This window comes from Dipodomys merriami, unplaced genomic scaffold (genome assembly GCF_024711535.1).
Source record: "Dipodomys merriami isolate MVZ:Mamm:240054 unplaced genomic scaffold, mDipMer1.0.p SCAF_49, whole genome shotgun sequence".
Lineage (NCBI taxonomy): Eukaryota > Metazoa > Chordata > Mammalia > Rodentia > Heteromyidae > Dipodomys > Dipodomys merriami.
This window is the reverse complement of record NW_027206057.1, coordinates 2,149,519-2,176,809: the sequence shown is the minus strand read 5'-3', so window position 1 is coordinate 2,176,809 and position 27,291 is coordinate 2,149,519. Positions and strand designations below refer to the sequence as shown.

The window sequence follows — 27,291 nt, the reverse complement described above, 5'->3', positions numbered from 1 at the left end:
ATGTCCATAACTGGGATGCCAGTGTGAGCAATAACACAGATCAGTTTGAACAGATGCAGATCCCTTAGGATTCAATCCATCTTTTTTTTTTTTAAAGAAACTCCAAAATCAATGAAGGCTTTATCATCTGTTGGGGCGAATCAGAGACTTCACCCATCCAAAATAAGACTCAACTTTGCTATTTGTGTCTGCCTCTGGCCTGTGAAAACCGAAGCCAGGCTTCTCTAAGGAGGTGCCTGCCTTTACAACAAGCATTAAACTGAGTCTGTGCTTGATTCTGCCCCCTTTTATGTCATAGAAGCATCCATGACCACATGGAGAGGTGGTCTTCCAGGTAGCTAGGGCCTTCCCAGCCACAGTACTCCATCTGGGCAAGGAAACACTTCTGTCACCCTGCATGGCATTTGTTTGCTTCCTGGGCTCACTCACTTAAGTGGTATGTAGAAAAATGTTGAGGATTCTAAAACTTATTTGCAGCCATACATTAGAGACATGGATTTCCTGAGCTTTAAAAAAAATGACAGAGCCGGGCGCTGGTGGCTCACGCCTGTAATCCTAGCTACTCAGGAGGCTGAGATCTGAGGATCGCGGTTCAAAGCCAGCCCGGGCAGGAGAGACCGTGAGACTCCTATCTCCAATAAAACCACCAGAAAACCGGAAGTGGCACTGTAGCTCAAGTGGTAGAGCGCTCGCCTTGAGCTGAAGAGCTAAGGGACAACGCCCAGGCCCAGAGTTCAAGCCCCACGACAGACAAAAAAAAAAAAAAAAATGACAGAGAAGACGCTGTTACTCTCTTCTGAGCCTCCACAGTGATCTCAGTAAATCTCTTTTCATTTATTTTACATAACGGATATCCTCACTAAATTTTGCAAAGGAAGTATTCCATTGCTAATATGTTTAAAAGAAACTAAACTATAGGCACGTAATATTTGCAATATACCTTTATATAGGGATGATGACCACTTCAAATCATTTGAGTATTGAAATGACCCAACTATATATTATCTTCAACTACTTAACTTTTTTATATTTTCACTTCCAAATATAGAATTCCTCTTCCTCCTCACTTTTTTGAAATTTAAGTAATGGAAACGTTAAGGGTTTAAATTCCAGCTCTACCAATTTTTAGCTTGGTGACTGTGGCAAATGAACTGATGCTATTCGATTCTTGGTTTCCTTATGCATCACATGAATAATATTGACCTGCTGGATTCTTTTGGTAAGCTGTAAATAACTACTCTTCTAGTAAACTCAACAGCAGGCTTAGCACTCATGCTTCAGCAAAGCTCTCCAGCACCATCTCTCTCCATCCTCTTAGCAGTTCAGCTTATTCTGGTTTGGGCAGCCCTAATTCTCACAGAGACGCTCATCACTTCTGAAGAATCACTTCAAGCTTTGGGAGAGATAGCAAAGGGTGCTGAAAGTATGAATCTACATTGCCGTTCTGACCAAAGTTGTCTTGTCTGCTTTTCATATGACATTTTCGTCTGTCTGTGGTCCAAAGTCCCTTCTTCTTCACCTAAGTAATCAATAATACTCTCCCAACATCCCAGAAAATTTTCCTTTTATTCCTCTCATGTTACACAGTGAATACATAGCATTATGATTGAATCTGTGGAATTCAGGCAATGAGAAAGCAATAAGTTCATCAGCAAGAGACTGCGGTGTGAGTAGGGTAGCTTGTTTATGAGTCTACCTCCTCAGCCTCCAAAATCAGTTCCTGAATTTACTGTATCTTGTCTTCATCCATATTCACCACCACACACAGTCCATTCTTTGGAACTCTAAACAAATTTTTCTTCCCAAGGAGGTCCTCCTGTGCTTGGCAGTTCTGGAGAAAAGTAGTATTTGTATCCCTGAACAGGTGCACAGAACAATAATTTCCATTCTTTTCACTTTGAATCTTAAAAACATTCCTCAAAAGGACGTTGTCCAAAAAAAGAAATGTACCAAATATACTTTAATATAAGTAAAAATAACCCCAAGAGAACAAATAATAATAACAATAATAATCAACGTAAGCAGCTTTGGTACAAATGGTGTCCATCTGCATTCCCAACTTCACTCAGGATGATGAGGCAGGAGGATGGTTTGATCTCAATAATCCAAGGCCAGCCTTGGCATCATAGCAAGACCCTGTCTCGGAAAATAAAATAAAATAAGAAACAAGGGAAAAGGTATTTTTCCTGAGTCACCTAAAGCCTCCAACAAAGAGTTAGGGGGAAAAAGTCAGTGTTCATGTAAAAAACTACTTATGGTGTAAAAATACCCACACACATGCACACACACGCATGTATACACACATACACAAAGAGCAATTTCTGTCCAGTTTTTATTTTGTACATTTCTTTCCCTATTATAGTGATGACAAATAGAGTAAAATTTTGATTCACTGGGAGAAGCTCAGTAGCATAGATCAGGGAGATTACCTTGGAAATCTCCAGTGGCCAAGCATGACTTCAGCCTACTGAACATCTATTCTAAGACTTCTAGAAATCTTGGTTGTTTCCATTGGCAGGAAAAACTACCATAAAATTTTGAATGCCTTGGTAAGCATGTTCATTTTGATGGTGACTCCCTCTTGATGGTATCAGATGGAAGAAATGGAGAGCTGCCAAATGAACAGAGAAAGGCTAGTTTGGGCCTTGCATTTTGTAGGATGCAGAGTTGGTTCCAAGCCAACTAGTTTTAAATCCTCATTCTTGTAAGCTAGCCTATTAACCCTCCCAAGGGTGAGAAGAATCCAGAGGTACATATAGTATTTGCCATCTGGAGCAGACTGTGCAATTCATCTAGAAACAGCTTTACTGCTCACTTGAAATTAATCACTGTGATGAACCAGAGAGCATCCTGGGTCAGGGAGGTCAGTTTCATTTGATAAGACTAGAATACATGATCTAGCTGGGAATGTGCTGACATTCATTCCATTCAGGAAAATTCTGTACAAAGCCTCTCCCTCTAGAGAGCGTTCCTGGGAAAGAAAAGGATTTCCTGTGTGGCCATAAAACTGAGAATTCCCTCAAAGCACCAGTTTGGGTGATGTCCAGAAAGATGCCATCAGAGGCTGCTCTTTTTCTTCCTGGAAGTGAAGCAATTCTCCATCCACACTTGCAGGCTTTCCTGTGTTTGTCCAAATCGTATTAGAAGCAGGATGCCTAGTCAGTAATCATGTGCCAGTTGGAGCGGCTTTCTACCAAAACGTATGGCTTTCATTTCAAAGCTCTCCACTGCCTCATTCTTCCACACTGTGAAGAGCTTGTAACCAGCTAACCTCTGTTCCCACTTTGGCTGGGAAACCAAGAACAAATCTGGATTATACTTCAAGCAGACTAGACTTAATTTTGCTTTTTGTTGCTATTGTTATTTACTTTGGAAAGAAGTGTAGACAAAAATAAAAATAAAAAGTGCCAATGCTAACAGTATTAGGAGTTGGTATTTGGAGTTTTAGAGAAACGGGGAATTATTTACTGTGAAGTACATTTCTTTCCAGATTTGGGGTGTGGGGGGGAACTCTCACTGTTTCAACTTAGTGCTTGAGAGATGAAATATTTAGAAAGCAGTAGAAATCTTGTAGGAGATAATAGCATTGCACTCAAAAACTGAAACGTTGGATGGAAATTCCTTTGTACAACTACTGAAGGCTAATGACATGAGAATATAAAGTTTGAGTTCTGAATATTAACTTTATATAGTTGCATTATTTTGCTGAAATCAAATGCATGTATGATATGAATTTGATAGTTACAGTAAAAAATTTGAATTCATATCAAATTCCATTGTATAGCTGGGTAGGATGGCACATGCCTGTGATCCCAGCTATTTGGGAGACAAGAAGTAGAAGAATTGAAATTCAAGGTCAGCTCTAGGCAAAAGTGAGAGACTGTCTTTTTTTTCTCTTTAAAAAATATTTATTATCTTGAAGTAGTTGTTCAAAGGAGTTTCCACTTAGCAAAGCAGTTTATGAATACAATACATCTTGAGCAAACCTTTTCTGAAAAATAAACTAGAGAAAAAATGTCTAGGAGCATAGATCAAGTGCTAGATACTTGCCTAAGCATGTTCAAGTCCCCGTATTCAATCCCAAGCACTATCAAAGGAGGGAACACGTACAAAGACATTGTGCCTGGTTTTTCCTTTCACTTCTAATGTCGTTTAATTTTATTTACTTGTTTGTTTTTGTGCAGTACTAGGACTTGAATTCAGGGAGTAAATGTTGTTGCTCAAGGATGGCACTCTAGTATTTGAGCCACAGCTCCATTTTTAATTTATTTACTTAATTAATTGGAAATGAGTCTCACAGACTTTCCTGCCCAGGCTGTTTTTTTTTTTTAATTGTGAAAATACTGCACAGAGGGCTTACAATTACATGGGCAAGATAATGAGTACATTTCTTATCAAGCATCATAGCCTCCTCCTTTGTTTCCCCTTCCCAGGCTGGTTTTGAACCCTAGCTCACATTTCAGCTTCTTGAGTAGCTGGAATTATAGCTGTGAGACAGCGACACCCATCAAGTCTTTTAAAATAATCCTAACAGTCCCTTATGGTTCATTTTCAGTCTTCTTTGATTTGTTCAAATTACCTAAGATGAATAATAAATTACACTTGTTGAGATACGAATGTATAATACTATGATTTGTCTCTTTCCAGCAACTAGGCTCAAATCTAAAGGCAGGGAGTGTATCTTGTGCCTACGGGTATCTTACCTGGTTTTAATGTATTATGGGGGTCATTGAACATTGACAACACATAATGAACTGAAGAGATGGATAAACAAACCGCCACCTGTATACAGCTGTAAGAAAGTGTTTTAGTAACTGCTTAAAGTATATTCAACTTGAATGCTTTTCATTAAGCTCCTGAAAGAAGCAAAAGCGCGGTGATGATACAGAAGCTTGCCAGAGATCTTCAAATGAAGTTTAATTAGTTGTTTTGCAAAAGAACATGTAATAATGGAAAGTGAGAGTGATGTAGAAATATGGATTCAGAAATAACATTTTGCTGGTGTACTGGAAAAGTAAAAATAGATGTGGACCCTGAAAAGATGAAGACAGTCTTTTCTCTTTATGTATGTTTTGTTTCTGATCATGACAAATATTAAGAAGTTGCAGATAAAATATGGCACTTTTTTTGATAAGAGCAGAGTACTAGATAGCAATAGCACATCAAAATTCTGTAAAGCAGAAAGTAAAACAGTACTTACAGAAATGTAGGATGCTTAGGCTGGGCTGGAATAGTGCTTTAAAGTCAGAGAAGAAAAAAAACAAATGCAGCCAAATTATGATGAAAGGGGGTTAATTGAAGAGATTACATTTTCTCTTAATTTTCTTCTTAGCTTATTTCCAAGTCTTCAAAGTAGTGGAAAAGATGCAATCAGAATTCTAGTTACACTGCTGTTCTTTAGGGAAATGTTACTGAAAAATTAGTTGTGATGATGTCATAGCTGAGATGCTTTCCAGGCCTGGGGGCATCACTCAAGTGGTAGAACACACGCTTTACAGGCTTAAAGCCTTCAAACCCCCATACCACTACCCCCCAAAAAAGCTTTCTACGATCACTGTTATCAGTAGGGAGATATCTAATCAACTGCCTATCACTGTTACTTTCTTTATTCCTAGTAGGTCGTATAAGACTTATTAGGTAAAGAACTGAAGCACTGAGGAATGAAGGAATGAATGAGGAATGAAGTGGTACTTCTAAGAGCAGTCATCTGATAAAAGCCTTTTGTATCAAAGGAACCAAATAATGATCACAATTCCACCCTTAGAAATTCATTTTTTTAAGAGGCTGAAATGCTTTACTATCTTGGATTATCTTTAATTTCCTTTATTTATTTTATCATTTTTATTTATTATTTATTTTATTTTTTTGCCAGTCCTGGGGCTTGAACTCAGGGTCTGGGCACTGTCCCTGAGCTTCTTTTGCTCAAGGCTAGCACTCTACCCCTTGAGCCACAGCACCACTTCCAGCTTTTTCTGTTTATGGGGAACTGAGGAATGGAACCCAGGGCTTCATGCATGCACTCCACCATTAAGTCACATTCCTAGCCCCAAGTTCCTTAATTTTAGATGCCTGCTTCTTAGCCAGCTCCAGCTCTGTCTCTCTCGTGCCCTTATTTCTATCTTAAGACACAGCCTTGCATAGTTTATTGGGTTGGTCTAAGTGCCTTGTTCTTCCAGGTACTTATGGCCCCAGTTCTAATCCTCAGACACAATAATACATATCATTTGCCAATGGATTCAAATATTAAGTTGTTCTTGGGCCAATACCTTATTTAATTCATATTACTGATTCACTGTGACAGTTTTTACTCCGGCTATAAAAGCTAAGTTTATGGGTCTTGATATTTTCTTTTGGTGTTTAGTCTTTTTCCCTTGTATTTCCCAACCATTTTGTGTTGGCTCTTTCCCCAGTGTGCTGGCACTTCCTCCGGCCTCCACGAAATGTTAAAGACTAACACATGTAGCCCTGCGAAAACTTCAAGCCCTTCGGCAAGCACTCTGGGAAGTAAGTCATCCTTCTGTAATGCATTTAACTATGGCTCCTTTGTAAACAGTCCACCGTCAGCCTCTTGCTCTCTTTCTAGCTCTCTGTCCATACTTTAGTGCTATTTTACACAAAGTTCCGCAGGCTTTAGCTTAGCTGTTTGTGACCAAAATTCAATTTCAAGTAGCTTAAGTGCGGGGGGGGGGGGGGAGGAATTTATTTGCTAGGTTAACTGAGAAGTCCAGGAGTACAAGGGTTTTCATATGACTAGATCCACAGCCATATGCTGTCATTGCTAAGTAACACCTCCCTAGACAGGCACAATGCCACTGCCTACGTGGTCCCTACCTCTCACAATTCCAAAGAAAAAGTCCAGAATGTGAGTGCACTGATAGATCATTACTGATAGGCCCCACTAGGAGTCCAAAGCAAAACTCACTATGAAGTGACTGGGAACCCATGCCCCACCTGTCATCCTAGCTACTCAACAGACTTAGATCTGAGGACCAAGGTTCAAAGCCAGCCCAGGCAGGAAAGTCCATGAGACTCTTTTTTTAAAAAAGTTTTTAAAAATATTTTTTATTGTAAAAATACAGTACAGGGGGTTACAGTTGCATGAATAAGGTAATGAGTACATTCCCTATCGAGCATTGTTACCTCCTCCTTTGTTTTTCCCCCATGAGACTCTTATGGCCAATTCACCATCAGAAAACTGGAAGTGGAGCTGTGGCTCAAAGTGTACTAGCCTTGAGCAGAAAAGCTCAGGGACACAATGCCCAGGCCCTAAGTTCAAGCCCCACAACTGACGACAACAATAAAAACAAAAAAAGAAGTGTTACAGAATTGAGGTGTTTATGTTCTTGCCAACAGAGTCCAAAGTGAGGCTATGTGACAGCCATTGCAGAGAGTTCTGCTTTCCCTACCCCCACACGGAGAATTTAAATTAGCCATAATAAGAATGTAGTAAGAACACATGCTGATGAACAAGGAAAACCTTTCAGCTACCACAAAGACTGACGTTTAGGGGCAAGAAACCAAATGTTTCAGCTGTGATGTTGAATACATTCAACCAGGTGAGCAAATAAAGCTAAGACAATAGCCCTTTCTGAGTCAAAGTTTACACAATACAGTACACAGCAACGGTGACAGACTCCAGGCAGGACTTAGAGTCTATATTCTCCTTGTCTCTTGAAAGTATTCTCACCTGACCTTGAGTTTACTTCAGGCTTCATTTACAAGAGGTAATTGCCTTCTACCAGAGCATTTACTCCATTGGTTATCTCCAGAGCAAAGAGCCGCACTGTGCTGGAAGCTTAAGTTTTGAGACCTAAGTAGGGCATGCGTACAGCCAACTAAAACAGATTCTGTGCTCTGTCAGTACTGCTGGAGAAGACAATGGTGTCAGAGGAACTCTTCCTACTTGGCACTTTGCCTGACTGAAGTGTTAGGTTCCTGATCTGGAGAGCCTGCCCTTTGTTAGAACAATCAGTTGACTGGATGATCTAATCATCTCTCCCCTTTGCCAACCTCTGTATGTGATCCATTGTTTTAATTTTTAAACAGCATCCCGTGGAATTTCCTGCCAGTGCTATAGAAAATTAGAGGTAGAAACACAATGGCATAATGCAATCCACTTAAAGAACATGCAAGAGAACTTTAAAAAGGAGAATTGGAGAATTGGGGTGAGGGGGACAGAGGGGAATAGAAGGAAAGATAGAAAGGTAAATGGAATCAGAGTGCATTATGTGCGCACATGGAAGTATCACAATGAAATCTTTCACTTCGTACGCTTTATGCTAACAAAAAAAGAAATATAAACACAGGGAACACAGCCAGCCCCTATGATGTCAGTTTCTGTTTTAGTTAAATAATTTTCGTGGACATGCCCGCTAAGCTAGCCTGGTTTTGGATGGGACACTGCAGTGTATGCGAGAGGACCAGGGCTTGTAATAAAGTTACCACTGGGCCCTCAGCTATGTCAGAGGCTCATGTGATAGCTGACCAGATGTCTGCTTCTGGCAGGGCAGACAGGACTTGCTGCCCTAGCAGGTAGAGAACCTGCAGGCTGAACGCTATCTCTAAGCAAGCCTCATTAGTTGAAAGCCATCCTACTTTCCATTAATCTATCCTTTACATACCTACCAGAGTTTGCTCAATAGCGTTACTGCCCTTTTTTGGTTGATTTTTTCTGGCCCTTGGAGCCATAACAAAGTACACGGAAGGGTTGTGCCTTTGTTTTACAAGTGACTTAGATGATTAGAGAACGTTCTCTGGAAAAGCCAACCCACCAACAGGCAGTGGTGGCTCTAGAATTATTTAAAGAAAGTCTTTTAAAAGTAGCAACCTGGAAGAGACAGTTCCCTGTCTCTCCAGGGGACTTCATCATATGTATTTAATATCTTCATTTAGATGGGATGTGAGATATCTTTGGGCAACAACATGCTGGGTGGAGTTATAAACCTAAATACTTAAGGCATATAGATTTTATTTAAAATAACTACAAATCTGCTATTTCCAAGTTATGTCTAACATCACTATCATTATAGTTAAACAAATAAAACAAATCCAAGGGCATCTCCATAATCCTTTGACAAGTATTATTATACACATCCCCTCTTCTTTCCCAGTATAAAGGACATCCAATATAATTGATGGGATCTAGTTTATTAATTCTGTAAAGCCTGTGATATCTCAGGGAAGAACTATTACATCAACACAGATGACCAAAGGCTAGAGAATAATACCCATCTCGTTTAAATGTGAAAAGAACTTATAGGTAAGTAAAGTGAAGAGCAGCCTCTGCTTTCAGGCGCTTGGGTGAATTGGTTTCCATGTGCAAATAGTGCCCTCTAGTGCTTGGCTAGAGTACTAGTCTTGGAACTGGCTAAGGAAAAAAATCCTTTGTGACCAGTACCAATAATTTATGTGATAAAATTGACAATCCTCAAAATGGCGCTTTCCATTTTAAACCACGATTGTGTGTAAACTGAGTCTCCATTGCTCTGATCTAGCATAAAACCAAAAACTTGCACAGAAAGATCAATGGAGGTAGTAACTGAAAAGAAAAACAATAGCTCTTGGCAATGGTCTGAATGTGAAATTAAACAATTCTAGACAGAGATGCTATCAACCTTCACTTTGAACACTGACTTATCTTCATATCAGTGAGACAACATATCTTGTTTACTACCTGTGGAGTATTTAATTTAATGTACTTTGGTTTCTCTCAGTTTGCTTTTGGACTGTACATTGGTCATTTTTATGAGCTATCACTAAATGGAAAAGAGAATGCTGCCCCCTTCTAATGATGAGTTTTCCACAGTCCGGGTAGTAGTTCTAAGGGACTACTTTCTATGGTGATGGTTTTTGCTTGTAACAAATTCCAAGTTGGTAACAATCAGATAAAGCCTTCCTCTGTAAAGATGCATTGCAACAACTCTGTCTTCAGCCAGAAGACATGTTCTTCCATTGGGGAACACAATTCTTTTTAAACCGGTTAAGTGGTTTGAAACCAGAGGTGTGGTTCAAGTGGTTTGAAACCAGAGGTGTGGTTCAAGTGGTAGAGTGCCAGTTTTTATCAGTTAAGTTTGTATTGGTTTCCTTCCTTCCTTCCTTCCTTCCTTCCTTCCTTCCTTCCTTCCTTCCTTCCTTCCTTCCTTCCTCCCTCCCTCCCTTCCTCCCTCCCTCCCTCTCCCTCTGTCTCTCTCTCTCTCTTTTTCTTTCTTTCTTTCTTTCTCTTTCCTTTTTGGTCATAGGGTACTGAATACAGGGCCTCATGCTTACTAGGCAGGCAAGCAGCTCTACCATTTGCTAATGCTGTTGGTTTTTAGTTGTTTTTTTTTTTTCAGATGGGATCTTAAGTTAACTTTTCCTAGGCTAGCCTCCAACCATGATCCTCCTATATCCACTTTTTGAGTAGCTGAAACTACAGGCATGCACATTATCACGTCTGGCTTGTTTGAAATCTGGTCCCTTGGACTTGAGTCCTCTTGTCTCCACATCCTGAGTAGCTGGGATGATCCCATCATGTGCAGCATATTCTTTTAAGAAGGTCCTAATGAGGAATGATCAGAGTGGCCAAGTGCTAATTCAGCTCACGTCCTCCATGATGTCACCCGTCTCACTAGACCAAATAATATTTCTCTTGATTGTTCTCTGTCTTTGCTTTGCTCCCCAGTCACTTTTTGGGAAGAGCCCCTTGAGATACTAGTGTGGAAGTGGTTAGGGCTGGGAAATGTTCCTTTGGTATAGAGAAGGTAAATTGTCAGCATCTACACGGGCAGATGTGCATTAATTAATGTCTATGTGTATTTTTAATTTACCAATTGAAATTGAGGCAAAATTTTCTTAAAGGCCTCGGTTGTCAGCTGGCTGTTAGGAGAATCTCCTCATATCTGCCTTTGAGGTTTTTGAGTTCACAGGGCTTGATTTTAGGGCACTCATGATTGAATGGTTTTGTTATTATTCAGACCGCTGCTGGTGGTGCTGAGCTTTGGAGTCACTCTATGAACACCCTCATCTGAGCCCCTTACAGCATCTTCTCAGTTCGCCTCCTTCACTCTCTGTAACCATAAAGCCAGAGTTTACCCTGCCCCTCCCCTTTTCCACATAGTTCAGCAGAGGAACACACATCTCAGGGCAGATGTACCTCTCACCAAAGTTGACACCAGCCCTGAAGAATCCACGTGAGAGTTGCAGATGAACTTATACCGCACACGTTCAGAAGGAAGACAGTGAAGCTGCCTCCACTACCTCTCATTTCCCACAGACTCCTTAGCATTAGAAAGTTTACTCCTTCCTCCAATGACAGGCAATCTTGTATCCAGGTTCACATTTCCCTCCAACCAGTCATTTTTGCTCAGTGAACAAAGTAACAACTAGCCTGGTATCAACTTGCCTGGCTTATAATGAAGCTCCTGTGGCATCTGGATTCAGGTACATTTTCTTGGTATCTTGAAATACGCCAATCTAAGTCCTGCAGCAGTGTCTGGCTGCCGTCATGCAGACTCAGTACCGTCCTTCCCTTCCGCAGCCTGAAGGCAGTGCATTGTGGCTGTGGCTAAGCTTACCTCCTGTCTGTCTCCCACTGTACCCCATCCTAGTCATTCTTAACTTCTGTAGCATTTGTGCCTAGCATGGAGGTTCAACTGAGTACTTGTTAGTTTCTTATCACAAAATCAGGAAAGCAGTTAGAAAATATTTTGGATAGCATGAGTGGAAACTAAAATTCAAGATAACAGAATGTGTAAGACACAGTTTTAGTAAGGAAAATATAGACATGCTTAAGTTGGGAAAGGAAAAGAATAAAGTTCCAGACAATGACTTATGTTTCCTCCTTAAGCAAATTGAAATAAAGTAAACAGAAGAAAGAAAGATAGGAGAAGAAATCAATGAAATACAAGACAGAGAATCAATGCACCCGAAAGCTTATTCTTTGAGAAGATCAATAAAATTGATAAACTTCTAGCCAGATTGTCCAGAAAGAAAGACATAATTACAGGGCTGAGAGTAGTAACATTATTACAGTTCTTGTAGATATTTTAAAGCGTAAAGGAAATATGAATAATTTTGTGCCTGTAATAACATCCTTAATAAAATGAGTAAGTTCCTTAAAAAATTAGCAAAGTACACTCAAGGAAAATTAAGTAACCCATATAGAGAGATTTCTAATAAAAATATTTGCAGCTTAAAAATTATCCACTAAAAAAACTCTGGGTAGAAATGGCTTCACTCTTGAATTCTTTCAGTTAAGGAAGCAATGCTAATTGCACTCAATTTCTTCCAGAAGATATTTCCCAACTCATTTTGAGACCAACATTACCCCAATAACAAAACCTTAGACATCATAAAAAGAAAACTACAGATTAATATCATCAAGTAGAAGAAAAGCTCCTTTTAACATAATAACAAACTAAATCTGCCAATATGTAAAAAGGTTAATAAATCATAACTAAATCAGATTTAGTCTAGAAATGCAAGAGTAGTTTAACATTTAAAAACCAAATTAGGGAAGGGAGGGGGAACAACAAAATGGTAAGACAAAGGACAAAGGGGAACCAATGCAATGATGCTCACAAGACAATATGTTGGAAATGATCTGTATAACTTAGGGGGTGGGGAGAATATGGGGGAGGGAAAGTGGGAGAAAAATAGGAAGGGGTAACAAGTTTGACAAGAAATGTACTCACTACCTTACTTATGTTACTATAACCCCTATGTACATCAGATTTAAAAAGCTTACAGCCAACATTGTACTTGATGATGATGAGTTAATGCTTTCCTGCTAAGACCAAAAGCAAAACCAAAGTGAACACTCTCCTCAGTCCTATCTAACATTGCATGGAAAAAAATCTAGCTAATGCAATAAGACAAGAAAAATAAAAAGATTGAAAAGGGAGTTGAAAAGGGAGAAATAAAAATCTTTATTTACTAGTAATATGACTATGAACTTTTTTTTCCCAGTCCTGGGCCTGGGTGCTGTCCCTGAGTTTCTTTTGCTCAGGGCGAGCACTCTACCACTTGAGCCACAGTGCCACATCTGTTTTTTTCTGTTTATGTGGCACTGAGGAATTGAACCCAGGGCTTCATTTATGCACTCTACTACTAAGACACATTCCCAGCCCATTACTGCATACTTAATTTCAAAGACCTTCAAGAAAACTCATGGAACTAGTAGAAATTTAGTGAGCTCACAAATTACCATGTCAATACACAAAAGCTGATTGCAATGAGGAACTACCATTTAATTTTTTAAATTATGTCATTTATAATCAACAAAAAGTAGTAATTTGATACAATTCTTAGCAAACTATGTGTAGGAATTGGACATTCAGGAAAAATATCTCAAAGAGGACATAAATAAATGAAAAGATATACCACATTAAAAATGCTCCCCTTTTTCATTTAGTATCTCTAGAACAAAAGCAATATTGGTCATTCATGAAGCCTAGGGCATTAAAGGAGGTATGCACCAGACTTGATATGAGATATTACCAATGATAGTGAGAGCATGGGTGGGAATGAAAAACCTGAACTAAGCAAGTCACTAGAAAGCCTTTCTGGATTTGGTGGGGATGGGGGGAGAGGAGGGGAAGTCTGTTAATGTTTGTAACCCAAGTTCTTCAGGAGGTGGAGATTTAGGAGCATGGTGGTTAAAGGCCATCGTGGGCAAAAAGTTAACTAAGTTTCATGTCAACCAATAAGCTGGGTATGGTGGTTTACTCTTGTAACACCAGTTAAGTGGAAGGAATAGGTAGGAGGATCACTGTTGTTTCAGGCAAGCCTGGGAAAAAGTGAGATCCTAGAAAAATTATCAAAAAGTAAAAAAGGTTTAGGGTGTTGTTCAAGTGGTAGAATGTCTGTCTAGTGAGAACAAAGCACTGAGTTAAAAATCCAGTACTAACAACAACAACAGCAGCAGCAAAGCCTTCCCCGGGGAGGACCAGGCCTCTTCCATTCGTCTGCACACATTCTTTGAAGGACTGCTATATTCCAGTCATTGGGGTGGGCATTGAAACATGAAAAAAATAGCATTTAGTGGCTGACCCCAAATTCAGTGCCAGGATAGACCAGTATGTGAAGAAATACGTGAAATATAAGGCAGTTAAGAGAAAATGAACCGTCCAAATAGATTTCTGGGGGAAAAGCCTATAATTCAAATATTCTATACTACTCATTCCTTTCTATTTGTTTCTCTCTTCTTTTTCTTTCTTGCAATATGTATATAACTCAGAGCTACCAGATTGCTAACAAGTTTTCTATCACTTAGGCCACACCTCAGTCCCTTTGGACTTTTTCTTTCTTTCTTTCTTTCTTTCTTTCTTTTTTTTTTTTTTTTGCCAGTCATTGGCCTGAACTGAGGGCCTGGGTGCTGTCCCTCAGCTCTTCAGCTCCAGGCTAGCACTCTACCACTTGAGCCACAGCGCCACTTCCAGCTTTTTCTGCTTTATGTGGTGCTGAGAAATCAAACCCAGGGCCTCATGCATGCAAGGCAAGCACTCTACCACTGAGCCACCTTCCCAGCCCCTCCCTTTGGACTTTCAAATGTCTTTTTTCACATAGAATGTACTCATTAATTTTTGCCTGGCTGTTCTTACACCATGATCCTCCTACTTCTGCCTCTTGAGTAGCTGAAATTACAGGCATGTATCACACAGCCCAGCTTTGTCTCTTGTAATTTGTGGCTGAGCAGAATCAGATCCTTAAGGTAGAAGTATAAACAAATGTTGCCAAATATGTTAGAGCATATTAATAATAGAGCAGTATGAGGATTAGGTAGACAATGTGTATGATGTTCTCAGCATCATGTCTGGCATGGAGTTAGAGCCCTGTAAGTGATTGTTATTGTTGGAAAGAATGGTGATATGTGTATTGCAATACTTCAGAGGTGTCAGTAGAGGGAGCACAGTTACTAGGAGGTAGACCAACAAACACGCTACATACACCATTTGTACAAGACTCCATTCTAGTCTGGTGAAACTTGAGCTAACAGTACACAGATTTCCTGGTGAGACCCACACCAAACTGTCTTTAGTATACCACTTTCTAATTACTTGGCACATACTACTGGGAAATACAATGTGTCTTTATGTATGTACATATTCTGTCTGGCCAGTATCCAAGTCCAATGCCATGGTGCTTTCTCCAGGAAATATAAAAGCAGCAGCAGCAGCAGCATGGGGGAAAAGCAAGGTTCTATCACAAAAGGAAAGCACAACAATGTTCGTATGGTTTGTATAAGAATGGAGAGAAGGTAGAGCTGGCTTAGTTCTCTTACTGACCACAAAAGCGACAGCCACCTTTATTCTTCTCTGTCCTGCTATTATAAGCAGCTCTGCCCAGCATAGTTTACAGCACAGTCAGGAGAACAGACATGGACACCATTGTTATTTGTCAGTGTGAACCTGCCGACCTTTCAGGACCTGCCTTCTCTCCATTGCCATTGGCCGATATGTACAATTAGGGGGAGAGAAAGAGTCTTGTGACCTCCAAAGTTCCTCTCAGCTTCAGTATTACTGTTTCCAATAGTAACAGAGTTTTCCCCCTTAGCTCATTACTTAACATTAGATCTTTGAACCAATGTGGGATATAACACCCCCATTTTCATATATATATATATATATATATATATATATATATATATATATATAGTAAAAATGTGTACAGAGGGGTTGCAGTTACATGAGTAAGGTAATGAGTACATTTCGTAGCGAGCATTGTTACCTCCTCCTTTGTTTTCTCCCTACCATCATTTCCCTCCCCACCTCCCCAACTCCTCCCCATTTTCAACATAGTGTCCTGTACATCTCATTGTCACAGTGGGTCAGCCTGCATCCTCATTTAAGCGTTCCCCAATATCCTTCCCCTCCCCAAATTATAAAAATGTAATACAAGGTGCAGAATACCTCCATCAAATCCAGTGAAAACAGGGGTTTTACCGTGAACACCCCCATTTTTTACAGACAGAGAAGTCAAGGCTCAGTGAATTCAGGTAACCTATCTACCTTGCACTATGAGAAAGTGACTCACAAGAATGAAAAATCTAGTTTCCTGCAAGCCTATAAGCTAGAATTTCCCTCTAAGAATGAAACCACAAAAATTTAGGTATAGGGTTTATGATCGTAGGGGTCTTGGTTTAGAAGGAAGAAAGGAATTTGGGAGGCTGTAAAATTGGGGGAAATATAGGGAATTCATTTTAACACTTAATTCTATTTATTTATTTATTCATTTATTTGGTCATGGGGCTTGAACTCTGGGCCTGGGCATTGTCCCTCAACTCTTTAGCTCAAAGCTAGTGCTCTACCACTTGAGCCACAGTGCCACTTCCAGTTTTCTGGTGGTTAATTGGAGATAAGAGTCTCATGGACTTTCCTGCCTGAGCTGGCCTTGAACCAGAAATCTCAGATCTCAGCCTCCTGAGTAGCTAGGATTATAGGCATGAGCTACCAGCACCTGACCATAACACTTAATTCTTCAACCAAGGAAAAAGTATTCATTTGAGCAGATTTTCTCATGACAATACAGCTCCAAGTAAATGGTTTTCAGTGTTAGCATATGTCAAAGATAGCAGAAGGTCTCTGTTGTCTGCAAATGCTTTTTTTTTATAATATTGAGGTAACTTGGCCTTTCCTTCTGTCAGTACTGGGATTTGAACTCAGGGCCTCAAAATGCAGTTTTGCCTTTTTCCACTATGCTGATATTTGCACCAGAGAAGCCAAGCGACTTGGACTAAAACTGTTGTTGCCTCCACATGAAGTAAGGGGGTAAAGCCAAGTGCTATAGCTGGTTATTGGATTTTTCCCCTCATCACACACTTCTATGGAGATTTTAAATGCCAGTTTAACTGAAGAACATTCCGGTGAGATGGTAAGAATGAATCGTTTTTCTGAGTCTCAGTTCTCAAGGATATATATTCTGAACCATATGTGATGAAATAGGAAGTACACATATGGAGGTATAATAGTTATCTGCAGGAGCAATACTCACTGTTGTGCGAGTTGCCATTGTGAGCCTTTCACTTCATGGCCTGTTGCTAATAATAAATGAAACCTTTCCAGGCAAAATTCAGGAAGGCTTTGTATTCATGGTCTTGACCATGTCCCAGTACATAGCATGCTTTTCTGATGAAATCAGTGATGTTTTACCCACCATGTCTTTCTGCTATTGTAAGATGAAATTTTGGCATTTGGAAAACCTGCATCATTCAGTGGACCAATATTTTCCAAATGACCAATATGCCACCAAATCATGTGTGGGTGTAATTTCCATTCATAACACAAGACACTCCAATGAATTTTAATGTAACCATACATATGAAGTCTGTTGATAAGGTTCCAGACCCCATACTGCACCTAGCCCTTCAGAAATTACAACAGACTGAGTTTGGCATCATAGAAACACCGTTTTGTCTCAAAAGATCATTATAATACACTCTCCTTTTCCAACTACATAGATGTTTTCTAAAATGTCATTTTAAAACAGATGAAATGAAGAAGCAGATAGTAGGATCCAGCTGTCTTCTCTCAAGACAGATTTATTACACGATTTCAAAAACATAAATCAGGGCTTGGGATGAGACTCAATTAGTAAACACATACCATTTGTAAGGCTCTGGGTTGAATTCCAAGTATCAGCAAAAAAAATCGACATCATTCTCAGTAATATTTTTATGTTGGAAGACATACTTGTTTTTCATAAAATATTATTTAACACATAATGGGCATATAACTGGAATTCTTTTTTTGTTGTTGTTGTATGGGGCTTGAACTCTGGGTCTGAACTCGGTCCCTCAGCATTTCAACTCAAGACTAGCACTCTACCACTTGAGCCACTGTGCCACTTCCAGTTTTCTGAGTGGTTTGTTGGAGATAAGAGTCTCACAGACTTTCCTGCCCAGGCTGGTTTTGAAGTACAATCCTCAGATCTCAGCCTCCTGAGTGGCTAGGATTACAGGCGTGAGCCACCAGTACCCAGCTATCATTGGAATTTTAAATGAATGAATACTTTTTGGAGATGAAGTCATGCAATCTTTTTTTTTGCCAGTCCTGGGACTTGAACTCAGGGCCTGGGCACTGTCCCTGAGCTTCTTTTGCTCAAGGCGAGCACTCTACCACTAGAGACACAGCACCACTTCCAGCTTTTTCTATTTACGTGTTTCTGAGGATTCAAACCCAGGGCTTCATGCATGCTAGGCAAGCACTCTACCAGTAAGCCACATTGCCAGCCCTCATGCAAGCTTTTCTTTCTACATGAACAGTGGCCTTCTACATGTCAGTCTCTTGAGTAGTGAGGATTATAGGTGTGAATCCAGCCAGAGACTTAATTTTTTATGCAGTAAACTGAAAATTCATAAAGAATAATAATATGCAAGAATTTAGGGGAGTTATTAATAATCGTTTGATTATTATGTATGCAGTATCTTAAGACAGTTTGAGAACAGCTGGAGGCATCCTAAGGTGAGATCCTCACAGGAGAAAGGGAAGATCCTTCAGCTCCCACAGCAGGCTCTCAACTGTTACACATTACTGTGACAAGGGCATTCCAAACCAGTGTGACTTCACACTTCCAGGAAGTGAAAAATGTCAAATGAGTGGACTATACCTGTGCTGTCCAGTGTGACAGCCACCAGCTTAATGTGGTTTTTCAGTACTTGAAATGTAGCTGGCCTGAACAGAGATGGTTCTAAGTGTGACAGGATACCCACCGGACCGCAGCAATTGAGTATGAAATAAAAAATGCAAAGTATTTTTTTTTACATCTTTATGCTGAAATGTTAACATTCATGTATACATTGGGTCTTTGTAGTACTAAAGTTAATTTCACCTATTCCTTTTCCCGATGCAATGAGGTTATTGAGCAATTTTAAATTCGATGTGTGTCTTTGCATTTTATTTTTCTTGGACAGTGCTGCTTGGGCAAGAAGTGTGGTAGCAATGGAGAGTCGGGGGGGAAATTGCTCTGGGTTGCAGGAAAGGCTTCACCAGAGACAGGATTTTAATAAGTGGACAAGTTGGGAGAGAACACTCCAGGTGAAGGAAAGAGGGAAAAATGAACTATAACAGGTTGGTCTGGACAGCAGAGGAGCATGGACTGGGTTACATGGGCTTCTTATAGGAAACCAAAGTTTCTTCCAATAGGTTGGGACCGAGCTGAACTGAAGTTTGAGTAACAAGGATAGGGACAGGATAGGCTGTAGGCCTGAAGGAAAGATTTCAGGTTATGATGGAATAACCAGAATTAGGTACTTTCTTCATGTGTGGATAGAGCAAGTTACCTAGACATTTGTGATTTGGCCGGAGGTGACAACTGGGCTAAGTATACTTAGAACGATACAAAATTGACAGAAGAATTGTTTGGCTTTGTTAGTGGGAGGAGAGGTGGAAATGAAGTGCATGATAACCATGTCACCCGGCCAGGAGGAGAACTCGGAGGGCACATCTGAGTGACAGCTAGACAGAGAGAGTAGGGAGGAGGCCTTTTCCTGAGCATATAGTTCTAGGTGTGTGTGATCATAATGAGCCATGCTTCTGCTCTGCTTCCCATGGGCTTATCTTTAGGTTACCCATTATTTATAGAACTCTCATTTCATTCCAAGGAATTAACATAACTCTAAATAGATGGGTTGAAAAGACCACTGATGGAACTTTGGCCATGTCTCTGGCCCTCAGTGTCTCCAGCTATGAAACAGGATATAGAAGCTGATGGGACCAAGGCTTCCTCCAGCTCCAAGGTTCTAGAATAATGTCCCTGTCACAAAGGGCTAAGAATCTACCCCACCCCTCCCCCATCTCCATCAGGTACAGAGCTCCTTAGTGTAGGAGGATGCTGGCCCATGAGGGCAGACATTAATGACCTGCACAGGAGTTGGCCCAATCTTCTGGGTGAGGCTGTCCTCCAAGTGAGCAGACCCTGCTAGAGTTGAAACACAGACAAGTCTATGAGGTTGCTGTGTCTATGAGTTTGGAGGTTTATGAGTTTAGAGCTAGTGACTGTGGCTATCCACAGCTTCCATCCCAGGGGCTGCCTTACCAGGATGTGTGGAGTCTGAAACGAGGAACACAGGGAGCCAAGGGAATAAGCTCTAGGTAAGTTTGCAGAAGATCCTGAGTTGTGTCAGGAACCCATTGAAAATGGAAAAAAGGAGTGTACATCCCTGGCCCTCAAATTTCTGCTGACAGCCTTAGTGCTCTTGAGGGTCCAAGCGGGGGTGGGGGATGGGGCTGCAAAGGGCCTTCAGCTTGGCTCAGCTTTTTTTCCTTAAAAAAAAAATGTGAAAATACCGTATAGAGGGGTTACAATTACATGGGCAAGATAATGAGTACAGTTCTTATCAAGCATTGTTGCCTTCTCCTTTGTTTCCTCTTCCCATCTCCTGTCCCCTCCCACCTCTCCACCCCCCACTCCCCACCCCCCCCACCAAAGCTGTAAAGTTAATTTTTCAAAATAATGACTTGTACATCTCATTGTTGCAATGGGTCCACCTGTATCCCTATTTAAACGATTTGTTTTTCCCCTTCCCCTCCACACATTATACCAACATCAAATACAGTGAAAGCAGGGGTTATACCGTGGGGGAGGGACATACAAAGCAACAAAGAAATCATCTTATAAATATGTTAGAAACAATCCCATGAAAGAAAAAAACCATTTGAATACTTATCTTGGGGTTCATTTCACCTAACATCAACTTATCTGACCTTTTCTGCTTGTCTCAGACATATATTAGTTATTGCAAATAAGGGAAACCATGGGACCTATGTTTCTTTGGGCCTGGCTTACTTCACTTAATAGAATTAAGAATTTCTAGAATAGAGAGTGGGTGGGAACCGACCCAAGTAAAGTCCCAAGACTCAGATACTGACGCACAGGAAAGCCTCAAGTGGGTGGAGAAATGCAAATCCGCTTCTGACATGGCATCAGTGACGGTGTCCTGGGGACTCTGAAGGGAGTTTGGACTTGAGGGCTGTGCTGCAGGGACCCGGGCTGAGAGCCAGGTAAGCAATGCGGGCAGACTCATCCTCTACTCAGGAGGATCTGCTCCTGCAGGGGCTTTACTTTGCACTGGAGTTTTTCTCCTTTCTTTCTTTTTTTTGCATTTGAACGAGTAGGGGAGAAAGAAAGAAAGAAAGAAAGAAAGAAAGAAAGAAAGAAAGAAAGAAAGAAAGAAAGAAAGAAAGAAAGAAAGAAAGAAAGAAAGAAAGAAAGAAAGAAAGAAAGAAAGAAAGAAAGAGAAAGAAAGGAAGGAAGAAAGGAAGGAAGAAAGAAGGAAAGGAAATAAAGAGAAAATAAAGAAAGAAAAGAAAGAAAAGAGCAAAAAGAAGGATCTATGAGGCGATTCACAGATGGGGCAGGTCTCCCACTCACAGCCAGGAATCCAGGGAGGCTGAGCCCAGGGGGTTAGGGGTTGTGGCTGCAGCCAGAGAGAAGTCCCCAGGGCTAAAAGGAGCCCCCTCTTCATTTTCTTAGCCAGCGCTAGAGCTGACGGAGTCTGACATGAGTTTGGTTTATAAGAGCTTCAAAAAAAAAAAAGCCTGCTGCTAAGGGGTGATTGTGGTTTTTGATAAGAGCGAACTTAGGGCAAGCCATCTTCTTTGCCAGGATCTGAGAGGCCAAGGGTCTGAGAGCCAAAGTTATACTGCTAGCCTTCAGAAGGGAGACCCAAATGCTCCCCACCCCTGAAACAGACAGGCACCCAGTTTTCAGAAGTTAAGATGTAGTTGTCTTGACACTAAGAATTCACCCTCCGCTAAAGAGAACACACCAGCCTGCGGGAGGCCTAACCAAAGCTATTTCTCTAGGTTTCAATAGACAAGAATGTCTTAAGTCTATTTACACTTTATTTTTCCCCCTCTCAGCTCTGACTTCAGCTCTTTGAAAAGGAACTTCAGATTTTCAGAGTGCTTTAGGATAGATTAACTCTTCCTTAGAAAACAGATTTGTCATCCAAATCATAGCCAGGACTTCACAGCAGTAGAGTTAAAACTGTAATGCAATTTTTGGCTCCTGTTCTCTGCTGACATTATCTAGAATAAACTGGTAGAGCTGCAGCAGGCCAATGATGACACTAGCCTGAAAACAGACATTCTGTTTTATGTGTAATGTAACATACAGCCAGAATCTGGAAAGTTCCACAGAGGGAGACCTCAGGTCTGTCCTAGGAACTGTATGTCTTGGGCAGATGTCATTGGTCCTCAGGATTTTGTTTTTAATTTTTAAAACTGAATATTTACAATCTATCCATAACATCAAGAATGCCAATCTCTCTTCGTTTAGTAATATTTGTTGAGTTGCCAACATGATGCCTAGCACTGGAGTGTGCAAAGGTTTCATAAATTTAAAGTAATATGCAAATAACGTTGGTTGTTTCCCCTCTACTTGCTTTCTCTTAAAAAAAAACTGCCAGCAACAGTTTTCTTTCTATGACTTTCGATGACTTACTGAGAGCTCAAGCAAAAGATGCTCAAAAATGGTTCATTATGAAACCCAAAGAATGCATATATGAAACTTACTGTCATGGTTGTTGTAGAAGCATAAGTAAACCTTAGCCTTTCTTTACTATATGTTGAAATATTGTGGTGATTAATAATCGAAAAGTTTATTTCTCTGGCCTAGTATTTCTGACAAAACTAAAAATTCTACACTAGAAGAAAGTTAAGTATGGTAATTTTAGGTGACAACATGGTGTAGGTTTTCTAGAGTTCAAGAACAAGTTCACAGCTTCTGTACCTGGCTGGAGCAGGGTTATGTGGGGGAAAACATGTACTTTTTGTTTTATGACAATATGTCAAATATGTGTCAAGTGTGGCTTTTTCCTCTTGAGGGTTACTTGAGGGTTACTTAAAGATGCTACAAAATACTATACAGATAGGCATCAGTCAAATTATAGTAGACTTAAAAAACTTTGCCTAGTTACAGTTGATCTACCATAGAGGTAAATATATTTACTGGTTTAGATTTTGAACTGATATAACTAGAACCCATGAAAATAAATGTATGAAATTCTTCAAGAGGCTAACACGGAATCATACCAGAATTTAGAAGCTTTCAGCTGAATCTAGAAGCCAGACAAATCTGAAATAAAGAAAAAATAGTTTGAGCATTTTCATGAAATAGAGGCTTTTGGGGAGTCTTGGTTGCTATAGTCAATGTTATGCATATATTCATCTGCAAGTCACTTAGAGTCTAATAGTCCAGCAAAGGACAAGGAGAGAGCAGCTGATTGAGAATACAGATTACTATAAAAAGTTGGGGAACCATACATCACGTTTCGGGGGCACAGTGAAAGCTTCTTGGAGTGGGGAAACAGAACAGGTGGTTGTATTAGAGCAAGGAAACATGAGGCTTGGGGGCAGAGGAAAAAACCTGCCTTGTTCATTAGAAATAAATTATGAAAAAAGAGGATTTGCTAGATCAAAATAGCATTTTTCTGTCTTTTTTGAATGTCTACAAAAGTAGAGGTTGGGTAAAGTGGTTCATGCCTATAATCTCTGTTATTCTGAAGGCAGAGAGAATCATGGTTTCAAGCCAGCCTGGGGCAAAAATGTGAGACCTTAACTCATAAAGTAAAGAAAAAAGGCCAGTAGTGTGGCTCAAGAAGTGGTTGTCTAGCAGGGAAACACATGTAATCACTACCAATCAATAATATTTTAAAAATTATTATTTTACCTCTTCTTTTATAGCATGTCTCAATGGAATCAAGTCCAACAGTTAGAAATTAAATTTTTGGAGCAAGTAGATCAATTCTATGATGACAATTTTCCTATGGAAATACGACATCTGCTGGCCCAGTGGATTGAAAATCAAGACTGGTAGGATTGACTATTTTTCCTAGAAGTTAATATGCAAATGCTTTATGCTCTGTCCTTATGGGTTTATGATATGATCTGCATTTGACTCATTAGATAAATTATTTTCAGGTAAAGAATTCTTCAAGGTTTTAAAAGGCCTTCTTAATAGAGGAGAACTGAGCTAGCCTGGGCAGGAAAGTCCATGAGACTCTCATCTCCAATAAACTACTGAAAAAGTGGGAAGTGGAGCTGTTGCTCAAGTTGTAGAGTGCTAGTCTGGAGAAGAAAGAAAAAGAAAGGAAAGAAGGAAGGAAGGAAGGAAGGAAGGAAGGAAGGAAGGAAGGAAGGAAGGAAGGAAGGAAGGAGAAAGGACAGAGAGAAAGAAAGAAAGAAAGAAAGAAAGAAAGAAAGAAAGAAAGAAAGAAAGGAAGGAAGGAAGGAAGGAAGGAAGGAAGGAAGGAAGGAAGGAAGGAAGAAAGAAAGAAAGAAAGAAAGAAAGAAAGAAAGGAAGGAAGGAAGGAAGGAAGGAAGGAAGGAGAAAGGACAAAGAGAGGAAGGAAGAAAGGGAGGAAGAAAGGAGAGAGAAAGAAAGAAAGGAAGGAAGGAAGGAGGAAAGAGAGAAAGAAAGAAAAGAAGGAAGGAAGGAAGGAGGAAAGAAAGAGAGAAAGAAAGTATAAAGGGAGAGAGAAAGAAAGGAAGTAGGAAGGAAGGAAGGAAGAAAAGAAGGAAGGAAGGAAGGAAGGAAGGAAGGAAGGAAGGAAGGAAGGAAGGAAGAGAAAAAACTAGAGAGATAGCACACAGGCCCTGAGTTCAAGCCCCAGGACCAGCACAAAAAAGAAGAAAAAAATAAGAACCGTTATCCTTTGTATAGATGAAACCCTAGTGGTTTTGATGTATTGTTTTTGTGTAAACCAACTCCACCCCCCAATACTTTATGCCTTAACCAAGAAACAAAACTGTTATGCCTTTATCACAGACTGAATGTGATATTTTGATAGAACATTGATCAATGAAATGTTCTTTTGAAGAACTGTTTCACCTTTTTTAGGAAGCTTTCATTCCCCACCTCCAGCACATCCCTCATCCTGCCCCAGATAGCCATCTAATGGATTTGTATTCTCAAATAGCCTCCTTTCCTGGCCTTTGCTTTCTCTGCCCTATTAAAATTGGAACAACTTCAAGGCAGGTAATATGCTCTGTATTGACTATACTGGGACTTTGTAGGTGAGAACTACCTCTGAAGAACTTCTTTGATGTGAAACTATGCATGAATCATAAAAGCACTGCTCATCTTGTACATTGAATTTTTCCTTCAATTACCTTATTATTGTTATTAATTTCATTTTTTCTGAACTTCAAAAGGTTGTACAGGGGGTTACAATTGAATGTGTCCATCTAAGAGTCCAGTGCTTCCTTTTCATAGTCACCTCTTCCATCATTTTGCCCATGCTATCTGTTCCTTCCCTCTTTATATTTCCCATTTCCTTTATCACTTAGGTACATTGAGTATTTTTCAATCATCTTTTTATTGTGATTTTGAAGTATACCATTTAGTGGCATTCAGTATATTCACATTTTTGTGCAATTATCACCATTGTTTGTCCACAGAACTTCGTTTTCCCCAACTGAAACTCTGTACTCATGCAACAATAACTTCTATTTTTCCAACCCCAGCTTCTGGCTGTTTCTCTCTGAATTTAACTACTCTAGTTTCATATAAGTGAAATCATATAATTTTTGTGCTTTAATGTCATGTGTTGAAGAGTAGTTCGTTGGTCACTTGGTATAGTGTTTTCCAGACTGATTCATACTGTTGTTGAATGTATCTTTTATTTTTTTCTTTTTGTGCCAGTCCAGGGGCTTGAACTCAGGTCCTGGATTCTGTCCCTGAGCTTTTTATGCTCAAGGTTAGTGGTTTACCTACCACTTGAGCCACAGCTCTACTTACAACTTTTTTTTTTGAAGTTAACCATCAGGCATGAGTCTCACAGACTTTGCTGCCCAGTCTGTCTTTGAACCTCAGAAGCTAGGATTACAGGTACCAGCCACCAGCACCTGGCTGCGTGTATCATTTTGAGGTCAAATAACATTGCATTTTAACTATTTATCACCTTTTTTTTTGATCCATTCATTGTCAATGAATATTTGTGTTGTTTCCCTTTTTGCTATTGGCAATAAATTTGCTGTGAACATACAGATATTCACATATAGATATTCACATATCTATCTGTTTGAATCTTTGCTTTCAATTTTTTGGAAAACATATACAAATGTAGAATCATTGGCTCCTTTTATAATTTTGTGTTCATTATGTTGAGTAATTGTTACACTGTTTGCTACAGTAGCAGTACCATTTTATATTCTCATCAGTAATACAGGTTTCATTTTGTAATATCCTTGCCAACATGTATCGACTATTTTGTTTTATTTCTTTGGGTTTGATATTGGCATCCTAATAAATGTGAGATGGTATCTATAGTTTTGATTTACAGTTTCCAAATGATAAGTGATGTTGAGTATCTTTTTATGTGTGCTTTCACAAACCTCTAAGTGGTTATCACTGTGGAACAGACTCACCATTTTAAAATTCACATTGCAAAAAAGTAGATATATTACTAAGATTTTTTCCTGGTGAGTAATAACACTTTTATTTTTCAGGGAGGCAGCTTCTAACAATGAAACCATGGCAACAATTCTCCTCCAAAACTTATTAATACAACTGGATGAACAGTTAGGTCGTGTTTCTAAAGAGAAAAACCTGCTCCTGATACACAATCTAAAGAGAATTAGAAAAGTTCTTCAGGTGAGAAAACATTCTACTTCTTTCAAAATATTTATATATGCAAGGCTTAAGTCTAGTAAAAAGAATCAGACATACATCCTGAGTTTATTTTTAAGCCAGATTTAAGGGTAAAACATTTTTGGAATTCTTTCACCATTTAAAAATTTATGGATGGTTTAATATTTATTCTTCATGAAATTTTGAATCTAATATATGTGTTACTTATGTGGATTGTTTATACATCATAATCAAGTTCAGTAGCACTGGAACAGAGATTTATAAGACAGTACATCCCTTGCCTTTGTCTTTTAATAGAAATTTGTGTTAGGGCTGGGAAGGTGGCTCAGTGGTAGAGCACTTGCCTTGCATGCCTGAGACCCTGGGTTCAATTCCTCAGCACCACATAAGCAAAAAGAAAAAAGCCGGAAGTGGCGCTGTGGCTCAAGTGGTAGAGCGCTAGCCTTGAGCTGAAGAGCTGAGGGACAGCGCCCAGGCCCAGAGTTCAGGCCCTACAACCGGACCCAAAAAAATAAAATAAAATAAAAATAAAAATTTGAGTTAGTATTATTCTCATTCATAAAACAAGTGGAAGTATTCTATGTGTATGTTGCAATAGTTGAACTAGTAATAATACATTATTATCAACTTAAAATACAAGGCTTCATTAAAATTCATTTTTGTGCACATAATTCTGTGGACCTCAACAAATATGTAATGTGCTGTGCCTACCACTACAATATA

The 27,291-nt window shown here is 39.7% G+C and overlaps 1 protein-coding gene across 4 annotated transcripts in view; it reads left to right on the top strand.

The window, feature by feature from the left end:
* Positions 1 to 360: 360 nt before the first annotated feature.
* Stat4 (signal transducer and activator of transcription 4) overlaps positions 361 to 27,291 on the top strand; it is a 122,338-nt gene continuing 95,407 nt past the window's right edge. Inside the window, exons 1-4 of one of the 4 annotated variants that reach the window (XM_069995681.1) lie at positions 361 to 436; positions 6,411 to 6,504; positions 23,661 to 23,789; positions 26,427 to 26,571. In XM_069995681.1, coding sequence (XP_069851782.1) covers positions 23,662 to 23,789; positions 26,427 to 26,571 — 273 coding nt within the window. In that variant the 5' untranslated portion in view covers positions 361 to 436; positions 6,411 to 6,504; position 23,661. Of the gene's footprint in view, positions 437 to 6,410; positions 6,505 to 18,597; positions 18,703 to 19,783; positions 20,067 to 23,660; positions 23,790 to 26,426; positions 26,572 to 27,291 lie in introns of those variants that run through there. The other 3 variants (XM_069995682.1, XM_069995679.1, XM_069995680.1) reach the window with 3 other exon arrangements.